Source organism: Symphodus melops (assembly GCF_947650265.1).
Source record: "Symphodus melops genome assembly, chromosome: 15".
Lineage (NCBI taxonomy): Eukaryota > Metazoa > Chordata > Actinopteri > Labriformes > Labridae > Symphodus > Symphodus melops.
This window is the reverse complement of record NC_136705.1, coordinates 5,139,574-5,156,142: the sequence shown is the minus strand read 5'-3', so window position 1 is coordinate 5,156,142 and position 16,569 is coordinate 5,139,574. Positions and strand designations below refer to the sequence as shown.

Below are 16,569 nucleotides of genomic sequence, written 5' to 3'. Positions count from 1 at the left end.
TGAAAATGTCCCAGTTCTTGCATGGCCAGCATACTCACCGGACATGTCACCCATTGAGCATGTTTGGGATGTGCTTGACCGGCGTATACGACAGCGCGTACCAGTTCCCACTAATATCCAGCAACTTCGCACAGCCATTGAAGAGGAGTGGACCAACATTCCACAGGCCACAATTGACAATCTGATAAACTCTATGCGAAGAAGATGTGTTGCACTGCATGAGGCAAATGGTGGTCACACCAGATACTGACTGGTTCTGAGTCCCCAGACCCTCAATAAAGCAAAAACTGCACATTTCAGGGTGGCCTTTTATTGTGGACAGTCTAAGGTACACCTATGCACTAATCATGGTGTCTGATGAGCATCTTGATGTGGCACACCTGTGAGGTGGGATGGATTGTCTCAGCAAAGCAAAAGTGCTCACTATCACACATTTAGACAGATTTATGAACAATGTTTGAGAGAAATGGTAATATTGTGTATCTGGAATGAATTTTAGATCTTTGAGTCCATCTCATGACAAATGGGAGCAAAAACAAAAGTGTTGCGTTTATATTTTTGTTGAGTGTATATATATATATATATATATATACACACATATATATATATACATATATGTGTGTATATGTATATATGTACACACACACACACACACACACACACACACACACACACACACACACACACACACACACACACACACACACACACACACACACACACACACACACACACACACACACACATACATATTTTCTTTCTTTCTATTTCTTTCTATTTTCATTGATATATATTTAATTTCCTCGACCCAAATCCAAGGCCTCAAAAGTGTTGCACAGAATTGCCGTCATCTTCCAGTTCTCATCAGAACATCTAATGTCCAGAAATTAAAGTGATGTGTCTTCAAATACCATGGCGTGAAGTTAAATAAAGCAAAGACATTGATGAAAGAACTAAATGATTTGTATCAGTCTAAACCATTTATTGCTGGTTTACAAGAATTGCAACTATAACAAATTCCCCCTTTCAAAAGCTTTTTCTACCAAGAAAATGTGCCTTTAGTTACTGTAGCAGATTACACCAGGCTGTCTCAGTAATCACTCCATAAAGTAATCCCTTTATATAAAATCCCTGACTCTTATCCTCACTGGCGCAGGAGGTATAGATGCAGGAGGAAATCGGTTGAATGCAATTAGCATAGCCTATAAAACATTGATTAGTTTACAATTTACCAATGTAAAATTATTATTTTTCAACTAAACCTGCAGAGTTATTTCAGCTAACAATGATAATGAAAAAAGTAGTGGATATCATTTTTTTCAAGTACTATTTTTTTAATCTATGCATAATTAGTGACCTTTTCCCTATCATTTCTGCTCCTATTTGTAACTCTTTACTTACAAGTCCTGATAATCACTTCACAAAAACTCATTACATGTAATCCAAGACTCTTTAATCTCATTTATATACAGGGTACATGAAGGAGAGGAAATTATTCCCAAGTGATTTGCATGAAATGCCTGATCTTATCATGGTCTCTAAATGGAAAGAAATAAATGTCACATACTTTGTCAGGTGGGATGCCCTTGACAGCTGATTCTTCTCACCGTTTTGTAACAAAAAGTAAGTTTTATTTAGCTTTGCTGAACTTCTGTTGACCTTCATTTCTCAACCAATAATCCTAATCAAACTTTGTTTAACGAGGGTAAAAATACACTTAGATAATTTAGAAGTGCAAAAATATCTTCACTTATCAAAGAATACCTTCATCTTTTGATTGTTGTCAGAACATTTAGTCCTTTTAATCATAGAAATGACACTTAAAAGTTAAATTGAAACCCTAGTTGTCTAGTGAATGTCATGTGGCCCGCTTAGATGTCTGATCGAAGGCCATGAGGCCTTCACAGCAGCCATCATTGTCCTCGTTCAACACACTGAATAGTAATTAAATATGCCACTTATGCTTCACTGATTCATTTCCTTCACAATTTTGAAGCTCACTAGAAAACTGTTTTTTTTTTCTGTGCAGAAGGGCTGTATTGTATCCAGTATGGCCTCATTACAAGGGCAAAAGGGCTTGGTGTGGGGGAGGGCAGAGGCAGGGAGGGGGGAGAAGCACCCCATGAAGACATTGTGCTTAACATCACTAAATACCTCAAACACCACATTGTCCTTCCCAGCCCTCAATTAGTAGGGTTTCTTGTTGGAAGCGCTGATTTCATACAGGGAGATTTATTTTTAGAGAAAATCCGGCCCTGTGCAGACAGGAAGTTCTTTGAAAATCTAATGAAGAACACACCAGTCATGCAGCGTTTTCAGTCCCAGGGCAACATTGGTTCACAAAGCTTCTCTTCTGAGTCTCTATGTGTTTTGTTTCTGCAAAAAGCGAGACAGTTCTGACTTTTTGTTGGGGGCTGTAAGTGTAGCCTGCACTATCAGTGTTGGACAGTGTCCAGTCAAAGAGGCTCTTTGCCCTGCCCTCAGGCCTCTTCAGCTCGTGGATCTCCGTGCGGAGGAACGCCTCTTTGGTAGCTGTGACAGGGAGAATTAGGCAAGGGATGCGGGTTCACTTGCCCTGCATAGGGGCTTATCTTGAGCTAAGCTGAGGGACTAATAGCAAAGCCAGCCTCTGCTCCAGCCGGTCTGAGGGCAAAGGGAACCATCTGTCCACTCTGTGGATAACTGACAACAAAAGGGGCCATCACTGAACACGGACTGCGAACTTTAAGGCTCCTCATTTTGGTGGAAAGCAGAAATAAAGAAGAGCAGGAAGTGTGTTGTTTATAAGGTCAGTGCTATACTAATGATTCTTGTTTCACAGGCCTCTCAATGAAACTTTCCACCAACTAGTTTTTTGCTAGTGACATTGTTGCAGTTTAATGAGTGTTGGGGTTTTGGCATACTGAATGTCTGTGTAAAACTTTAAATTTAGCCTCACATTTTGGCTCTGTTCATGTCAAGAGAGCTGAAAAAGTTTTAATGCACAACTCCTGACTCCCATTAGGGTTGAATTAATTGGAGCTGCTTGTTTTTCTGTAGTCTGCTGTGTTGTACATGCCTTTTCTTTGTACTCTAAATCTCAAAGTTGTATCAAGGTTTTAAAAAGATCTTTGAAATATGAACAGTAACGGAATAAATAAAATCATTATGTTAATCAGTAAAGATACAGTATTTTGTATGTATGCACCATTGTTTGAATAAAAATGTATTTAGACATTTGTTTGAAGATTGGAGCACTTTAATCCAATAAAGCAAATAATATTTTCTTTCAATTTTCAGGAAGCTAAAAACATATTCGTTTTTTCAGTTCACATTTGGACTTTTCTAATATCCCTCAAATAATCCACATAGACACTGTTCTCAAGTTCGCTCAAGGATAAACATCAAGTTTTTTATTGTCGTGCCACATTTCTGCCTTTCAGTGTCCTGGGTGCGGGGTTTCAGTAGATTATCTGTTTTATCATTTGTTCTCCATGGGTGCTGTTGTTCGCCACTGTTTTTGTTCAGGAGTCTTGAGTGGGTGCTGATGTGCAAGAGGTGACAGAAATGGGTCAAAAGGGTTTTAGCATTAACTAAACAAATCCCAGCCTATAGGATTAGACAGCACTGGTGCTGTTTATTTGATGTATCCCCTGTTACTATATACTGATACACAAAGGAGACAATAGTTTTTCATTTTTGTTGTTAGAAAGACTTCCTCCATGTATTTATGATATTGTTGAAACTAAGTCCTTTAGCTCTGTGTAGATTATCAACAGTGGAATGTGGCAGAACAATATCTCATTGTACGCTTTTCTCAGCTGTCGGAAAATCACGTTTTGTTTGCTTGTTTTTACACTTCTATTGACACAGTACATCGAACAACTACTGTATCACGATATTAGCTGTACTCACACTTGTGCTTTAATTGGTATTGTCTTATTTTACCCATATCTACACTCTGTTTTTTCCCTTTTAATGGTGTGGAATGGCAGACTGAATGGAGATTTCTGTAATTACTGATTTGTTTGGGTATATAGGCAAACTGTGTTAGCCTCAAGCAGCAAACTCCTATTTGGAAATATCAAGCCAATGCAGAAGTGTAAAAAACTGCCTTTACCTCAATGTCTACAAGAGGCTGGCTGTAAAAGCAGCGTAAATCACATATACACACCTATTCAAAAAATGCAATTTGTACTGCAGAAATACCTTTACATAGCTTATTGATGCATGATCCACACACACTGTAGGGATGATTTTTTTTCTGATAACTTACCCATTGTAATTTTATGAAGAAAAATAGTCATTTTAAATAAGGGTCATTGCTGAGCTGATTGATATGTGGGCACAAAAGATTGACTTGATTACAAAAAGATAGTTGAGATGACATTTTCAAATTGGTGACAGCCAACGATGGCCTCTTGAAGTCCACTGGAGAAACCAATGGATGATGTCACTGACACTACTTCCTTGTTTTTATGCAGTCTATGGCAGGAGTCTCTAACAAGTAGCTCGAAGAAAATTACTTTTCGAAAAGTCACTGGAGAATTTTCAAAGGAGTATGAGTTTGTTAACTTCATGCTCGCCCATAATGAAAATGAGTTGTGACTAGTCTCACAGATTTAGCATTGCATCATGGAAGTTTTAACTTAAAAAATAATCTACTTCAAACACTGAGGCAAATATTATTGACATAATCCATCATTTAATGATGAGTAGAAAAGATGTTTCTTAAGTTCAGAAATGCAGATAGAATACAAGCATTTCTACTATCGCTCTATTTGTGTTGTGTTACCCATAGAGTGTAAATATTTGGACTTCACCCATTTGTTTCTGAGAGGGAGCTCTGGGAGCCCATTGGTCCTTTACTATATTGAAAATGCTGTCTCAACTGAACTTTCAGTCAACCTATGAGCAAAGAGCTCAGCTGAGTCTGGTCTTAAGCGTCTTGACAAAAAGCTTCACCCTCCCGCCAATCAGTCAGATCAGCCACACGCATAATTATGAACAACTCTTATCCTTCGGAAAATCAATAAGGATGAGTCACCTCCCACCCCCATAAAATGTGCCCCGATAAAGACATGATCCATTTCATTGGCTGTATCAGACTGTAAACTTGTTAATTTCTGCTATCATTGGATATTTAATGTGTATGTGATTTCCATTGCTTTCAGAGTCAGCCTCTCGCCAACACTTGAGGATCTTTCAAGTTTTTTGCACTTCCACATTGGCTTTATTTATTAACACCCAAAGTCTCCACTTGGTTTCACCTGACACTACTGATTTTTATTTTATTTTTTTATCTAATGGTGGTTAGCAAAAACTACTGACACTGTCTGGTTATAGTAATGTATTGCAAACCAGGTGGCAATAAAAATACATTTTTAAAATGTGATAAAAGCTACATGAAAACTTAAATTTTCTATGGATGAATGACTACTGTATTTCAGTATTTGAACATCATGGTCCATCCCTATTGTTCACATATTGATACCAAGCTGTGACTTCTGGTCTTGAAAAATGGAACCAATGAGTATGTGCTGAGTTGACAGCAGGCTTGAGTTGTTAGATTGTCTAAAAGCTTGTTTGAGACAGCATGTCTAACAAAAAATAAATGCATGTTAAGTTTAATCAGACTGCCTTTTCATTTAGTTAACTTACTTCATTTATAATAACTTAATTTTTGAACTACATTAATTGTCTTTTGGAAGAATCAATTAAATGCTAAGCTTTAGAAGAAAATCTATCCTTTTAAGGGGAAGTTCAAAGTATCTAGTCCGGCATTGAAAATAAACTGTGAAAGCATCTCAGAACTATGATAATCCAACAAACAAATCGACCATGTTCCTTCTTCCAGTCTTCCATCTGTCTGTCAGAATGCAATAAACTGTCCTCCCTACCCTGTATTGAAACATTCTTTATTTGTTCTGCAAATGTGATGGATTGGATACAGAGCCAACATAGAGCAGACATTGTGTGGTGTCAGTGTGATATTAGGAGACAGTCACACACACATCACTTGATTCTCAGGTCTCCACAGCACAAGTGTCCTCCTTTGTATCTTATCTTACACAACCTCTATTAAGCTGGAACTAAAGACACAGTCCCATGTGAAGATTTCACTGATTAGCTTATCTCACCCAGCTCACAAGTACACGATCAGAAGACAACAACATCTTGCAACTCTTCAGAGAGCATCACTCCCGTGAAGAAAAACTTTCTAAAATGTTAGTTTGGCTTTTTCAAGCAGCTGACAATTTTTATCAAATCTTTCACACTGCAAAAATAACCAAAAATGTATTTATAGCCGGTTAAAATATGAAGCTTTTCTCTAAACTCATCTAACTTTGAAACTATGTTGAAACCAACTGAAAGGCTAAATCACCTGTTAAAAACTGACACTTTCCTAATTAGTTTCTTTCTCATTGCAGAGTGCTTACTTAAAGGTTGGAAAACGCACAATGTCTGACAAGGAAGACATGGCTTCAGATGGAAATCTGAATGTTACACTGACACTGAGGCTGCTGATGCATGGAAAGGTAATGCACAACAATAATCAACCCTAAAGCAAGTTGCTTAATAGGCTGCAAGAACGTCATTTATGTCCAAATCAGAAAAGCTGTTTGGAGAAAATCTGTTGTGCTGACACTTGCATAATCATTGTTATCTGTCTATTCGCAGGAAGTAGGCAGCATCATTGGAAAGGTAAATTTGATAATTGCATTTATTGATTTACCTTTTTTCTCTCTTTGTAAAACTAACCAGTACTTCTGTTTTAATTTCCTTGCATGATTCAAGAAAGGAGAAACAGTAAAGAAAATGAGGGAGGAGGTAAGCATTGACGCCCATAATGTGGAAACTCGTATAATTTATGTGTTCAGGCAGATCAATTACAACAAATTGTGGTAGGAATAATTGTGGATTTGTATTTCTAGAGTGGTGCGCGAATCAACATATCGGAGGGATCATCACCGGAGAGAATAGTTACCATCACAGGGCCAACAGAAGGCATTTTCAGAGCTTTCTCCATGATCGCACAGAAGTTTGAGGAGGTAAAGCAAAACAAATGTGCAAAAAAAAAAAAAATCAATTTTAACCTTCAAATACTGATACTAAATTTAAATGTTTTTGTAGGAATCAAGTAAAGACCCTTTGAAAATGTTTACTTTAGTCTGAAGGACACTGCATGACCTTTTTCTTCTTTAAAAAATGGTACTTGTCAAAAAAAGTTGACATTCTTACAGTTGTGAAAAACATATTTTGATTTCTCCCTCAGGATATTACTGCAGCAATGACGAACAGCAACGTGACAAGCAAGCCACCTGTGACACTTCGCCTGGTTTTCCCAGGGAGCCAGTGCGGATCACTGATTGGCAAAGGAGGCTCAAAGATCAAAGAAATCAGAGAGGTATAATTCCTGTTTTGTTTTTGTTTTTTTCCATCATCTTTTTTCATTCATCTTTTTGCATCCAAATGGGGACATCTATGTTTTCCTTGCTGCCCTCATACCTCAGGTATCAAACACTCCAGTCAAATTGTTCATGTTGTAGCTTTCCCTTAAAATGTGTGTATTTTTGTGGTTGCTGCTCGTGAAAATCTCACTGATTATGCCTGTAAAGATGGGTAGAAACTGACGGCTCGTTCTGAATGGACAATATTTGTGTACGCCTCTGCAAATATTGGAAAGCACATTGCTATTTGGCTTGCAGCTGCTCCCTGCATGTCAAATGTGCTCAGGGTAATTTGTGGGTGCTTGAAACCGCATTTCAATTTGGGTGATGGAGTCCTCTTTTCAGTAATAAATAGCCGTTGTTTCTTCTGTTGTCTGATGTTAAGACCACAGGCGCTCAGGTTCAGGTGGCAGGAGACATGCTGCCGGACTCCACAGAGAGGGCTGTCACAATCTCCGGCACTCCACAGGCCATTACTCAGTGTGTAAGACACATCTGCTCTGTCATGCTGGAGGTAAGCACTGTCACACAGCAGATGATCCTCACATTGAACAACTCTATTTTGGTATCAAGTCAAATTTGTTTTGGATAGGTAGAAGGTTTTTAAGAAGACCATTAAGTCAGCATATTTCCGTCACAGAAATATTTTACTGCTGCAAGACTGAAGCTTTGTGCTGATTGTGAGATGTGAAGCATTAATGTCACTAAAGAAAATGTACATGCAGTTATTTCTAAATATTGTTATTTTTTCTAACTGTGTGAAACATTAATTGCCAATATTGGATGAAATTGTCAAAACTGAAAATGTGTTTTCTCCACAAATATTTCAACAATTCTTCATTACATAATGATTTGTTTTGTCACTTGAGGTAGTTGAGTAAATTAGTTGGGCTCTTTTGCTGTCGTTGTTGTAGTTCTTAAAGTACCCCTGAGAGGTAAATATTAAATAATATTGTATTATTACTTTTTTAAAATCTAATTGCTTTTAAATCTTAAATTAAAACTTAAAATTATTCTTGTTACTCAGAGGAAGAGGTTAGATTAAGTTAAGCATTTCCTCACCCTTTTCTATTAAAAAAAACCCGTCTACAACATCTTTCCTTTATTCTTTATTCTTTTTTAGCTCTTTTCATAATAGGTTTTTGGTCCAAGGTTTCATGCAACCTTCTCAACCAAAGCACGTGGTATAAAGAGATTCACCAGGGGAATTAAAAAGGTTGATAAAATACAGCAGAGCCACTTCTTTTGTCCGATGTAACAGTGCATGAATTTCTACCCCTTATTGGTTTGCATGGCTGTGTCTCTAGTCTCCACCAAAAGGAGCAACAATTCCCTACCGTCCCAAGGCTATGGCTATACCTGGAGCCCACGCAGTTTTGGCTCCCCAGCACTCTGCACAAGTAAGTGGCCAAAAACGAGTTACTTGGCTCTGATTGCTACCACTTTTCAAAAAAACATTATAATTGAAGGGCTTTGTATTTTATAGGATCTTCGAGTCACACTGATCATTAGGCATATTTTTACCGCAAGAGGGACACATCTTTGTAATTACACAGCAATAAGCTCTTCATACTTTAATGTTGCGCTGTAAGAGGAGGCAATAATCATATTAGCAATTGCCTGAGTTGAATTCAGCCGAGTTGTAATGTGACAGAAATATGAAAGACGCCATTTACATTAATAATTCCCCCAGCGGTGTGAAACCTGAAAGATGTCGTGACTAAAGCTCATATTTTCCATGAGCTGGCTAATCGCTGTCCTGAATTTGGCGCAGTCAGTTCTGACCTATCAGACATCTGTCTATGTTATTGGATTTCTGGCCATGGTCAAAGGGGGAGAAAACAGCAGATGACATTTAGATGAAATTCCATCAAATCTATACACATTAGAGAGCCATGGAAATGAGAATGGAATGGATTTTCAGAAATGGACTAGCTGCACTGAGTTTACTCTTCCAGCTTTCTAACAAATTTAAAGTTTCTTGTGACACATTAGAATACGTGTGCATTTCCCCCATGACCACATCTCTTCTCTGATTTCTCATAGGCCTTTGCAATACCAGGACAGTATGCTTTTGCACATCAAGATGTAAGTATGCTTGTTTGAATCATGACTGACATCGACCCTAATGACCTGCTCCTGCCCTCTCCTTCCAAGCCACCACTTCACCCTATATGTACCCTACTCTGAAAAGATGAAACTTTAATTACCCAGATCTGTTGACATTACTAACACTAACATGAGATAGCAGAATGCTTTGATTCAAATGATTGAAAAGAAATTACGTCTTATGATCAGTTTTAGCTTGTAGCAAGACTTATGACTGTATTTCTAGATGGCTGTCATGAGAAGCCAGCATGCTTTCTGAAGAAAATGAATCTCTGCACACTGACACCATCTGTGATGTTTGTGAACTTCACATTGGCTCTGTATTGTAGTTGTCAGCTCCTCTGAAATAATCCAGTTTGATTGGTTAGCTCTAACTTCCTTCCTACCCTGCAGTTGACCAAGCTTCACCAGTTGGCTATGCAGCATATCCCCCTCCCTTCCCTTGGGCAGAGCAACCCTACCTTCCCTGGTACGTACCCACGGCTCCCTGGGGAAGTCCATCTATTCCCCTGTCTTCACTCCTCTTCGAATCACATCTTCAAAACAACACTTTCACATCAGACTTCAGAGAGGATCATGGATGTCTCCTTTTTTCCAGAGTTTAACAACTCTCACTCAGGTTTCTTGTATACGGAGGCTTTTATAAGATGTTATTGTTACCAAATTACATGTTAAGCTTTGCCTGTGTTTGCATGTTTTTTGTAGCGGAAATCTATTTTAAAAATGCTGAATAGAACAGAGATGTTTAAGGGTTTAGCCACCAGACTAGTTTACTTTTAAAAATCCTAAAGTTAGTCAATGAATGAATTATATTCCATGAGACCATGTCACAGATTGAAGCAGACAGAATGATACACACTAAACACAATTAAAAAAAAACAGCAGAGTTCTCTGAAAGAGAAATGTGGAAAATAAGACAAATATTTACAATTTAGTAAATATTTTACCATTTCTCACAATTTCTCATTTCCTCACAAATTTTCAGCTCCATTTACCCAATCTCCCTCTCTTAAAGCAACACCTAATCTCTTCACCCCACCCTCCACCTCTGCAACATTTCTCCCCCAATTCTAACATTGTCTTGGCCAGACCATCCCTGACCTCAACAACCCCGAGTACTCATATAATCTGCCACAACTAACTGAAGACAAAACATTATTTTATTCAAAAAGGAAAGGTTGGTGTGTTAACAGATGCACATTTTAACGAATAATATAATTTCAATATTAAATAGGTTCATAGAATGTGTTTCAAATGTATGTAGAGTATGTGCATCAGTCAAGAAAGATTTTAATGCTACATGCTATTCTCATGTTTCTAATTTGGCAGTTAACCAGTGATAAGATAGTCAAATAGAAACTTGTCATGCCATGAAATGTGGAATCCATTAGTGCCTTGCTGTTGTTAGCATTCCTTGTCCTACTTTGCAGGATTGGATGCATCTGCCCCCACAAGTTCACAAGAGCTGGCAATACCCAATGATGTAAGTGCCACATTGTTTAATGTGTTTACAGTGCTAAAATGTGCTCCCATAATCCTCCTGCTTCTTCTTCAACACTTTTTAGGAAGCCAATTATAATGAAGAATTTCTGGACATACGTCTCACTATTTCACTTTCTCAGCTGCAGAATGTAACATATGCCGTCAACTTTGATGAATAAAAATGATTGCATGCACAGCAATCATTGTGATGGTAGAATTTGCTGACATTATTAAAACAAAATCAGTGGAACAACAATAGGAGATTATTTTTTTAAAGCTTCTGTAGCCCTTAATCGTAAGAATCAGAGTTTACTGAATTTCTTTCTATAGCTCTACAGATAATCTTAAAATATCTAGTTCAAGGTTTCTTACAGAGCATTAGATGAGAAGATCAATATCGCCCGTGTCTGGATGCTTATGATTGATGCAGTAATATCCTGAGGGACAATTCAACAGCAGCCATTAGCTTAACATAAAGGCTGAAAATGAGGAAACAGATAGTCAAAGCTGTCACTAATTACCATGTTATATCTGCAGTTTATTTAATCAGTACAAAAGATGACAGGTGGTGGTTTAAATGGGGATTATGTGCCAGTCTATTCATCTGGAAGGAGCAGTGGAGTTCCTGGAGTCTTGCCATGTATCCAGATATATTAAATAGTTTTACTCTCTGGTTTTTATGCCGTTTAAACAAACAATGTATCCCCCATGCCAAGTTATTTGTTTCACTCCGTTTTGTGTACTTGCGCTAAGCTAACCAACTGCTGATGGTAGCAAACTTTTTACCATACAGACATGATGATGATACCTTTTAATCAGATTCTTGGCAAGGAATTTGACACTGTAAATGTAGTAGTCCCAATGTCAAAATGTTGCTTCAAGATAAGAAGATACCGATTAGCATCCACTGATTTACCGAGTAAAAATATCATCAACAAATGTTTCATGCAATCTTATAATTACAGAATCCACTGTACACAAAGAGAAACAGTACCTTTAAAGATGATTTTTGTCACTACAATGATAAAACTGGGAGTGTGGATGTCCTCTGTAAATGGCTTCCTAGAGACAGTGACACTGACATTACTGTGATAGTGGCTTAAAAATACTGTTTGAAAGCAAATTCCTAAAAAGCTATGAAACGTTGGCTTATTTTCTATTTACATGTCTCTCTTCCCCTCTAGTTTATTGGTTGTATAATTGGGAGACAAGGCAGCAAGATCAATGAGATTCGCCAGGTCTCTGGAGCTCACATCAAAATTGCCAGTGCAACTGATGGATCAGCCGTGCGCCAAGTCACGATCACAGGCTCTCCAGCCAGCATCAGTGTAGCCCAGTACCTCATCAATGCCAGGTAAGACATTACACAGGGCGGTCAAGTCTAGTAGGGTTTCACAACTCAGCCTGATGATAACATAGCCAAACACATGCTTTTATATGAGGGCAAAACTTAATGTGATCAGGATTAGGCTGGATTTGTTCCATCTCACTGCTCCATTTTCTTGACTGCATTAAAATCCTTATTGTCTCTGCTTTTTTTATTTTTTTTAACACATTCCTTCTTTGATTCTTGTGTTTTCTCCTCTCTCTCATCCCCCTGCTCCTTTATCTCACCTGTTTTCCCCCCTTTTATTTTTCACCTTCTCCTTTTAACTTTTCACCATCTAATCTCCCCCTCCAAACATCCTGACCTGCAGCTTAGAGATGGCTAAATACACCATGCAGGCCGCTTCCTCTGCGACCCCAGTTGACTTCAACATGAGCTTCTCTCAGTCTCCCACTGCCTCCACTGCTGCTACCTCTATGGCTGTCTTGGCAGCCACATCCCCAGCCCCCACCATTAACGTCCACACTCCCTCCACCTTATCAACCATCCAAAACCCACACTACGCCGTCCCTGTTTCCAGTCTGCTTGGCATGAAAACTCTCCCTGTCCTGGCTGTCCACCCAGCTGCTGCTTCCAGCCTAACACAGGGTTTATCCCCTTACACTGCAAAAATGCAAACTTCTGGCATCAAAAAATCTGAGAGGCAGAAGTTTGCTCCATATTGATGACAGAGTAGCTGACAAGTAAAACATGTTTAAATAATGAGAGAATACTTACAACTTGGCTATAAAACTGGCTATAAAGTAGCTTATGCTAGTGTGTGTAAGTTTTGCCAGTGTGGCACTCATAAACCAGGAGGTTATTAGGACAGGACAGGTACCAGATGTGCATATATGCTCAGTATTATCTTAAGAGTGTCCATAATATTTAATATTGGCAACTCAGACGTGTATGACTATCATAGAAAAAAATATTTTTTCAAATGGACTCATTTCAGAGCTTTATAAAAAGACATAAACCAGGAGAGGTGTTTTCCGTGATGAAAATATTGACTTAGTTGTCTGTATGAATAGTTTTTGTTAGTTAATGCAAATTAGATGTGGTGTTCTGTTGGCAGCAGGCTGTTAAATTGTTTGTCTTGCACAATAGAAGTAAGTGTGTTGATTTTTTTTTTAAGAAGAAGGCTTGCTCTACTCTCTTGTCATCTTAACCTTTCCATCACCATAGGCTCTCATCAACGCTAACAGGCTTGGGTGTTCTGTAGTAGCGTTGCACTGTAGCAGTTCTGATGGGATTATCCTAAAACCACATTGGATTCTTGTGGATTTCTCTCTACACAGTATTTCAGTAAGGCAGGGGAGGCCTTACAAACTCATTTATTGTTTCTGTACACCACCTTGTTATTCTCCAACCTAAGTGAGTGGAATGCGTTCACATTCTGTGGGGAATTGGACACTGAGCAATTATTGTAATAAATGTTTTATTCATGTTTTTGTTGGGAGTCTACTCCCACACAATGCAGAATTGTAAACTTTGTTGATGAAATGACTTTGAAATAAATGGGACTTTTTATTAATAAAGAGTGATTGTTTTATTCAATATCTGTTAGTGTAGAAAATCTTCGAACATTAATGGTGATATCTCTGACTATGTATGCATTGTTTACTCTCCAATGGCTTTGAACTTTAATTGTAGATAAATCAGGACAACACATTTCCGCTGTGCTGAAATTACAGTGTATTCCTCAGGAGGCAATGAAGCTATTTTATTCTGAATGTCATGTCTATAGGAAAAAATCTCTGTGGACCCCAACCATCTTCTAAATGAAAACAAAAAGTAGAACATGAAGTTATAGTACTTTGTATATATGCAGTAAATAAGGAATTGCAGCACCTGTAACTCCTTCTAAGTGATTATAATTATGTATTTCTTACTTTGTGTTAATCTAAATCTGGACGTTCAGAAAAATCTAACCTTTCTCAAACTGAAATATTTGAGGTTTTATGTGTTTTGTTTGTGTTATTTAAAAGAGGAAGGAAAGACCCCCAGAATGGTGTCACTTATACAGTAGATAACACACATCTGAAATGTTTCTTTTGAGAGGATACTGTATGTTCATGTATCATATTCAATATCGGTTACTTTGAAAACTGTCGAGCAAAAGGCAGAATTACAGTTGCCTTTAGAAGTTTGCAACACAGAGATGTTCAAAGATCTTGGCAAGTAAACAAAAATATGTGCAAACATCGTCCATGGTATTAGGATGTAGTGTCTGTGTGGCAGAGGGCTCAAAGCTCAAAACAAACCTTTCTATCTGCACTCTCTTAAAAAACAAAGTCAACTTTGTGCAACCCCACAAAGTAAATATTCAACAAAAACTGTGGCAAAATTCTCAGGGGTCCAGAAAAAGAACAACTTAACCTTCAGTTGTCCTCTCAAGCATACTGCTAATGGGCAGGTAGGTTATAGTGTAGTCAGTTCATGCTGCTTTGTGTCCCAGTCTGAACTGCCGCTTTATTGTAACACCAGGAGGTGGGCACTTCTGTTCTGCCTGTATGGGAAGCAAGCCATACAGGCCATTTCCACAGCAGGGCCTGAAAGTGGAGATAATCAATAGTTAATGGGGGCAGAAATGTAATGACAGTGAAGGATGACATATGAACCTCGGGGAAGGTGTAGCAAAAGAGAACAGTGGTGCATGTATTCTGGTGTGTGCCGAGGGCAGTTATAGGTTCACTGCTAGCCACTAATGCTAAATTAATGATTACCTTTTTCAGCCTCACAAAAACAGGAGCTGCTCCCACCATGTAATTCCATCATAGCTTTGAAAAAGCAATTTAGAGCTAAAGAAGTAGCGCAGAAGTGTATTAAGTCGTCTTTGATGAAGTCATAGCAAATTAGAGGGCAATGCTATCAGTCAATCTCTGATTAAAAGTCACTGAATTGCTTTTCTTGCTGTTGTGACCGACTCAAATGTATTGCCAAAGTGTAATCATTCACAAAAAGCTTTCCTTTGTTTCTTCCTTTCTAAACATATTTTTGGTCAATTTTTACCTTCATGAGTTAGGACAGCTGACGAGAGACAGCAAATGTTTGGGGGAGAGAGTGGGGGATGAGATGTAGCAAACAAACTCACGGGGAGAAGGACAACAGCCTGCATGCGACATAACTACTTTGGTCAAAGGTGCCCGTACAAAACACTTTCTATACAATGTTCCTCAAACACATATTTTCTTGCAGTATTTTAGATGTGTATTTGACTAGTTTATTGATTTTTTTAAGGCTGATATTTTTGGCAATCTCTCTCGGTATTTGTGGGATGTTTTGAGGATCATTTATTTGGTTCTGCTACTTTTTGGTAAATCTAGGGTTTTTAAAGTCGACTATCCGTGAAGTTAATGAAAGTAGCAACACGACAAGGGCAAATGCAGTCATCATAACCCTAGACTGGCATTAAAAGTATTTACTCAAGTACACCAAAGTTACTTTTGGGTTAAAAGTAGCCACCAGAGATGTACAGCCAAACTTAACTCTATCAGTCATAATTTGCATTACATTTTGGGTTTTTCTATAGATACATTAACAAAATGCTGACTGAGATAGAGCTCATTTACAGAGCTGTTAACATAATATGGTGGTGGATTTAATTAATTGTAGCATTTTATCATAATACATTTTGACAATTATGAGTCACTTTGTCTAAACAACTTTGGATGGATTAGCAGGAGTTTTAATGATTTCTTATAAAGTCAGACACGATTTTATTGAAATCATTCTTAACTGTTTATGATGAATGCACATTAGAACATTTTCATAGTGAAGCATGAAGTGCAATAATTTGGAGGCTGAAGTTGAATATTTCAAAAGAGTACTTGACCCGAGGCACGCTCAAAGTTCAGATCAACAGCTGTGCATCTCTCTGCATCTCTCTGAGGAAGACATTGTGCTAGTTGGCTGTATTGTTGAATGAGACGCTTGATGGAAAACTGCACTGTCAACTTGCAATAAAGGACGTTGTAGAATCAATATTCTTAACCCACGTTAATTAAATCCCTTCAAAATAATGATGTGTATCTTCAGTCTTCACTGGTCAATCAGAGAGTGCGGAAGAAATGCATGCAAGGTTTTCATATGGGTTCCTGGCAGACTTTTAAGTATACATAAGAAACATTCATAATTATTTGTGTAGAAACCTTCTCACTGGTTACAAACACCAACATG

The 16,569-nt window shown here is 38.0% G+C and overlaps 1 protein-coding gene across 2 annotated transcripts; it reads left to right on the top strand.

The window, feature by feature from the left end:
* The first annotated feature begins 2,618 nt into the window (after positions 1-2,618).
* On the top strand, positions 2,619-13,916 carry LOC306836118 (poly(rC)-binding protein 3). Of its 2 annotated transcripts, none has more exons than XM_079363062.1 (13): positions 2,619-2,788; positions 6,411-6,518; positions 6,661-6,684; positions 6,778-6,810; positions 6,915-7,031; positions 7,256-7,387; positions 7,816-7,944; positions 8,738-8,830; positions 9,477-9,518; positions 9,933-10,008; positions 10,970-11,022; positions 12,206-12,375; positions 13,576-13,916. In XM_079363062.1, the coding sequence occupies exons 2-13, from the start codon at positions 6,441-6,443 to the stop codon at positions 13,610-13,612; spliced, it is 984 nt and encodes a 327-aa protein (XP_079219188.1). In that variant the 5' UTR covers positions 2,619-2,788; positions 6,411-6,440; the 3' UTR covers positions 13,613-13,916. The 2 variants fall into 2 exon arrangements, with proteins under 2 accessions (XP_079219188.1, XP_079219187.1); XM_079363061.1 differs by having other exon boundaries at positions 2,623-2,788; positions 12,719-13,916.
* Positions 13,917-16,569: the final 2,653 nt, after the last annotated feature.

Bases quoted from the DNA above. Each gene is read 5' to 3' on its own strand.
- LOC306836118 (XM_079363061.1), top strand. From the start codon at position 6,441: ATGTCTGACAAGGAAGACATGGCTTCAGATGGAAATCTGAATGTTACA. The intron at 7,945-8,737 runs GTAAGCACTGTC...CTGTGTCTCTAG, and splicing joins TCTGCTCTGTCATGCTGGAG to TCTCCACCAAAAGGAGCAAC. The intron at 9,519-9,932 runs GTAAGTATGCTT...CCTACCCTGCAG, and splicing joins ATGCTTTTGCACATCAAGAT to TTGACCAAGCTTCACCAGTT.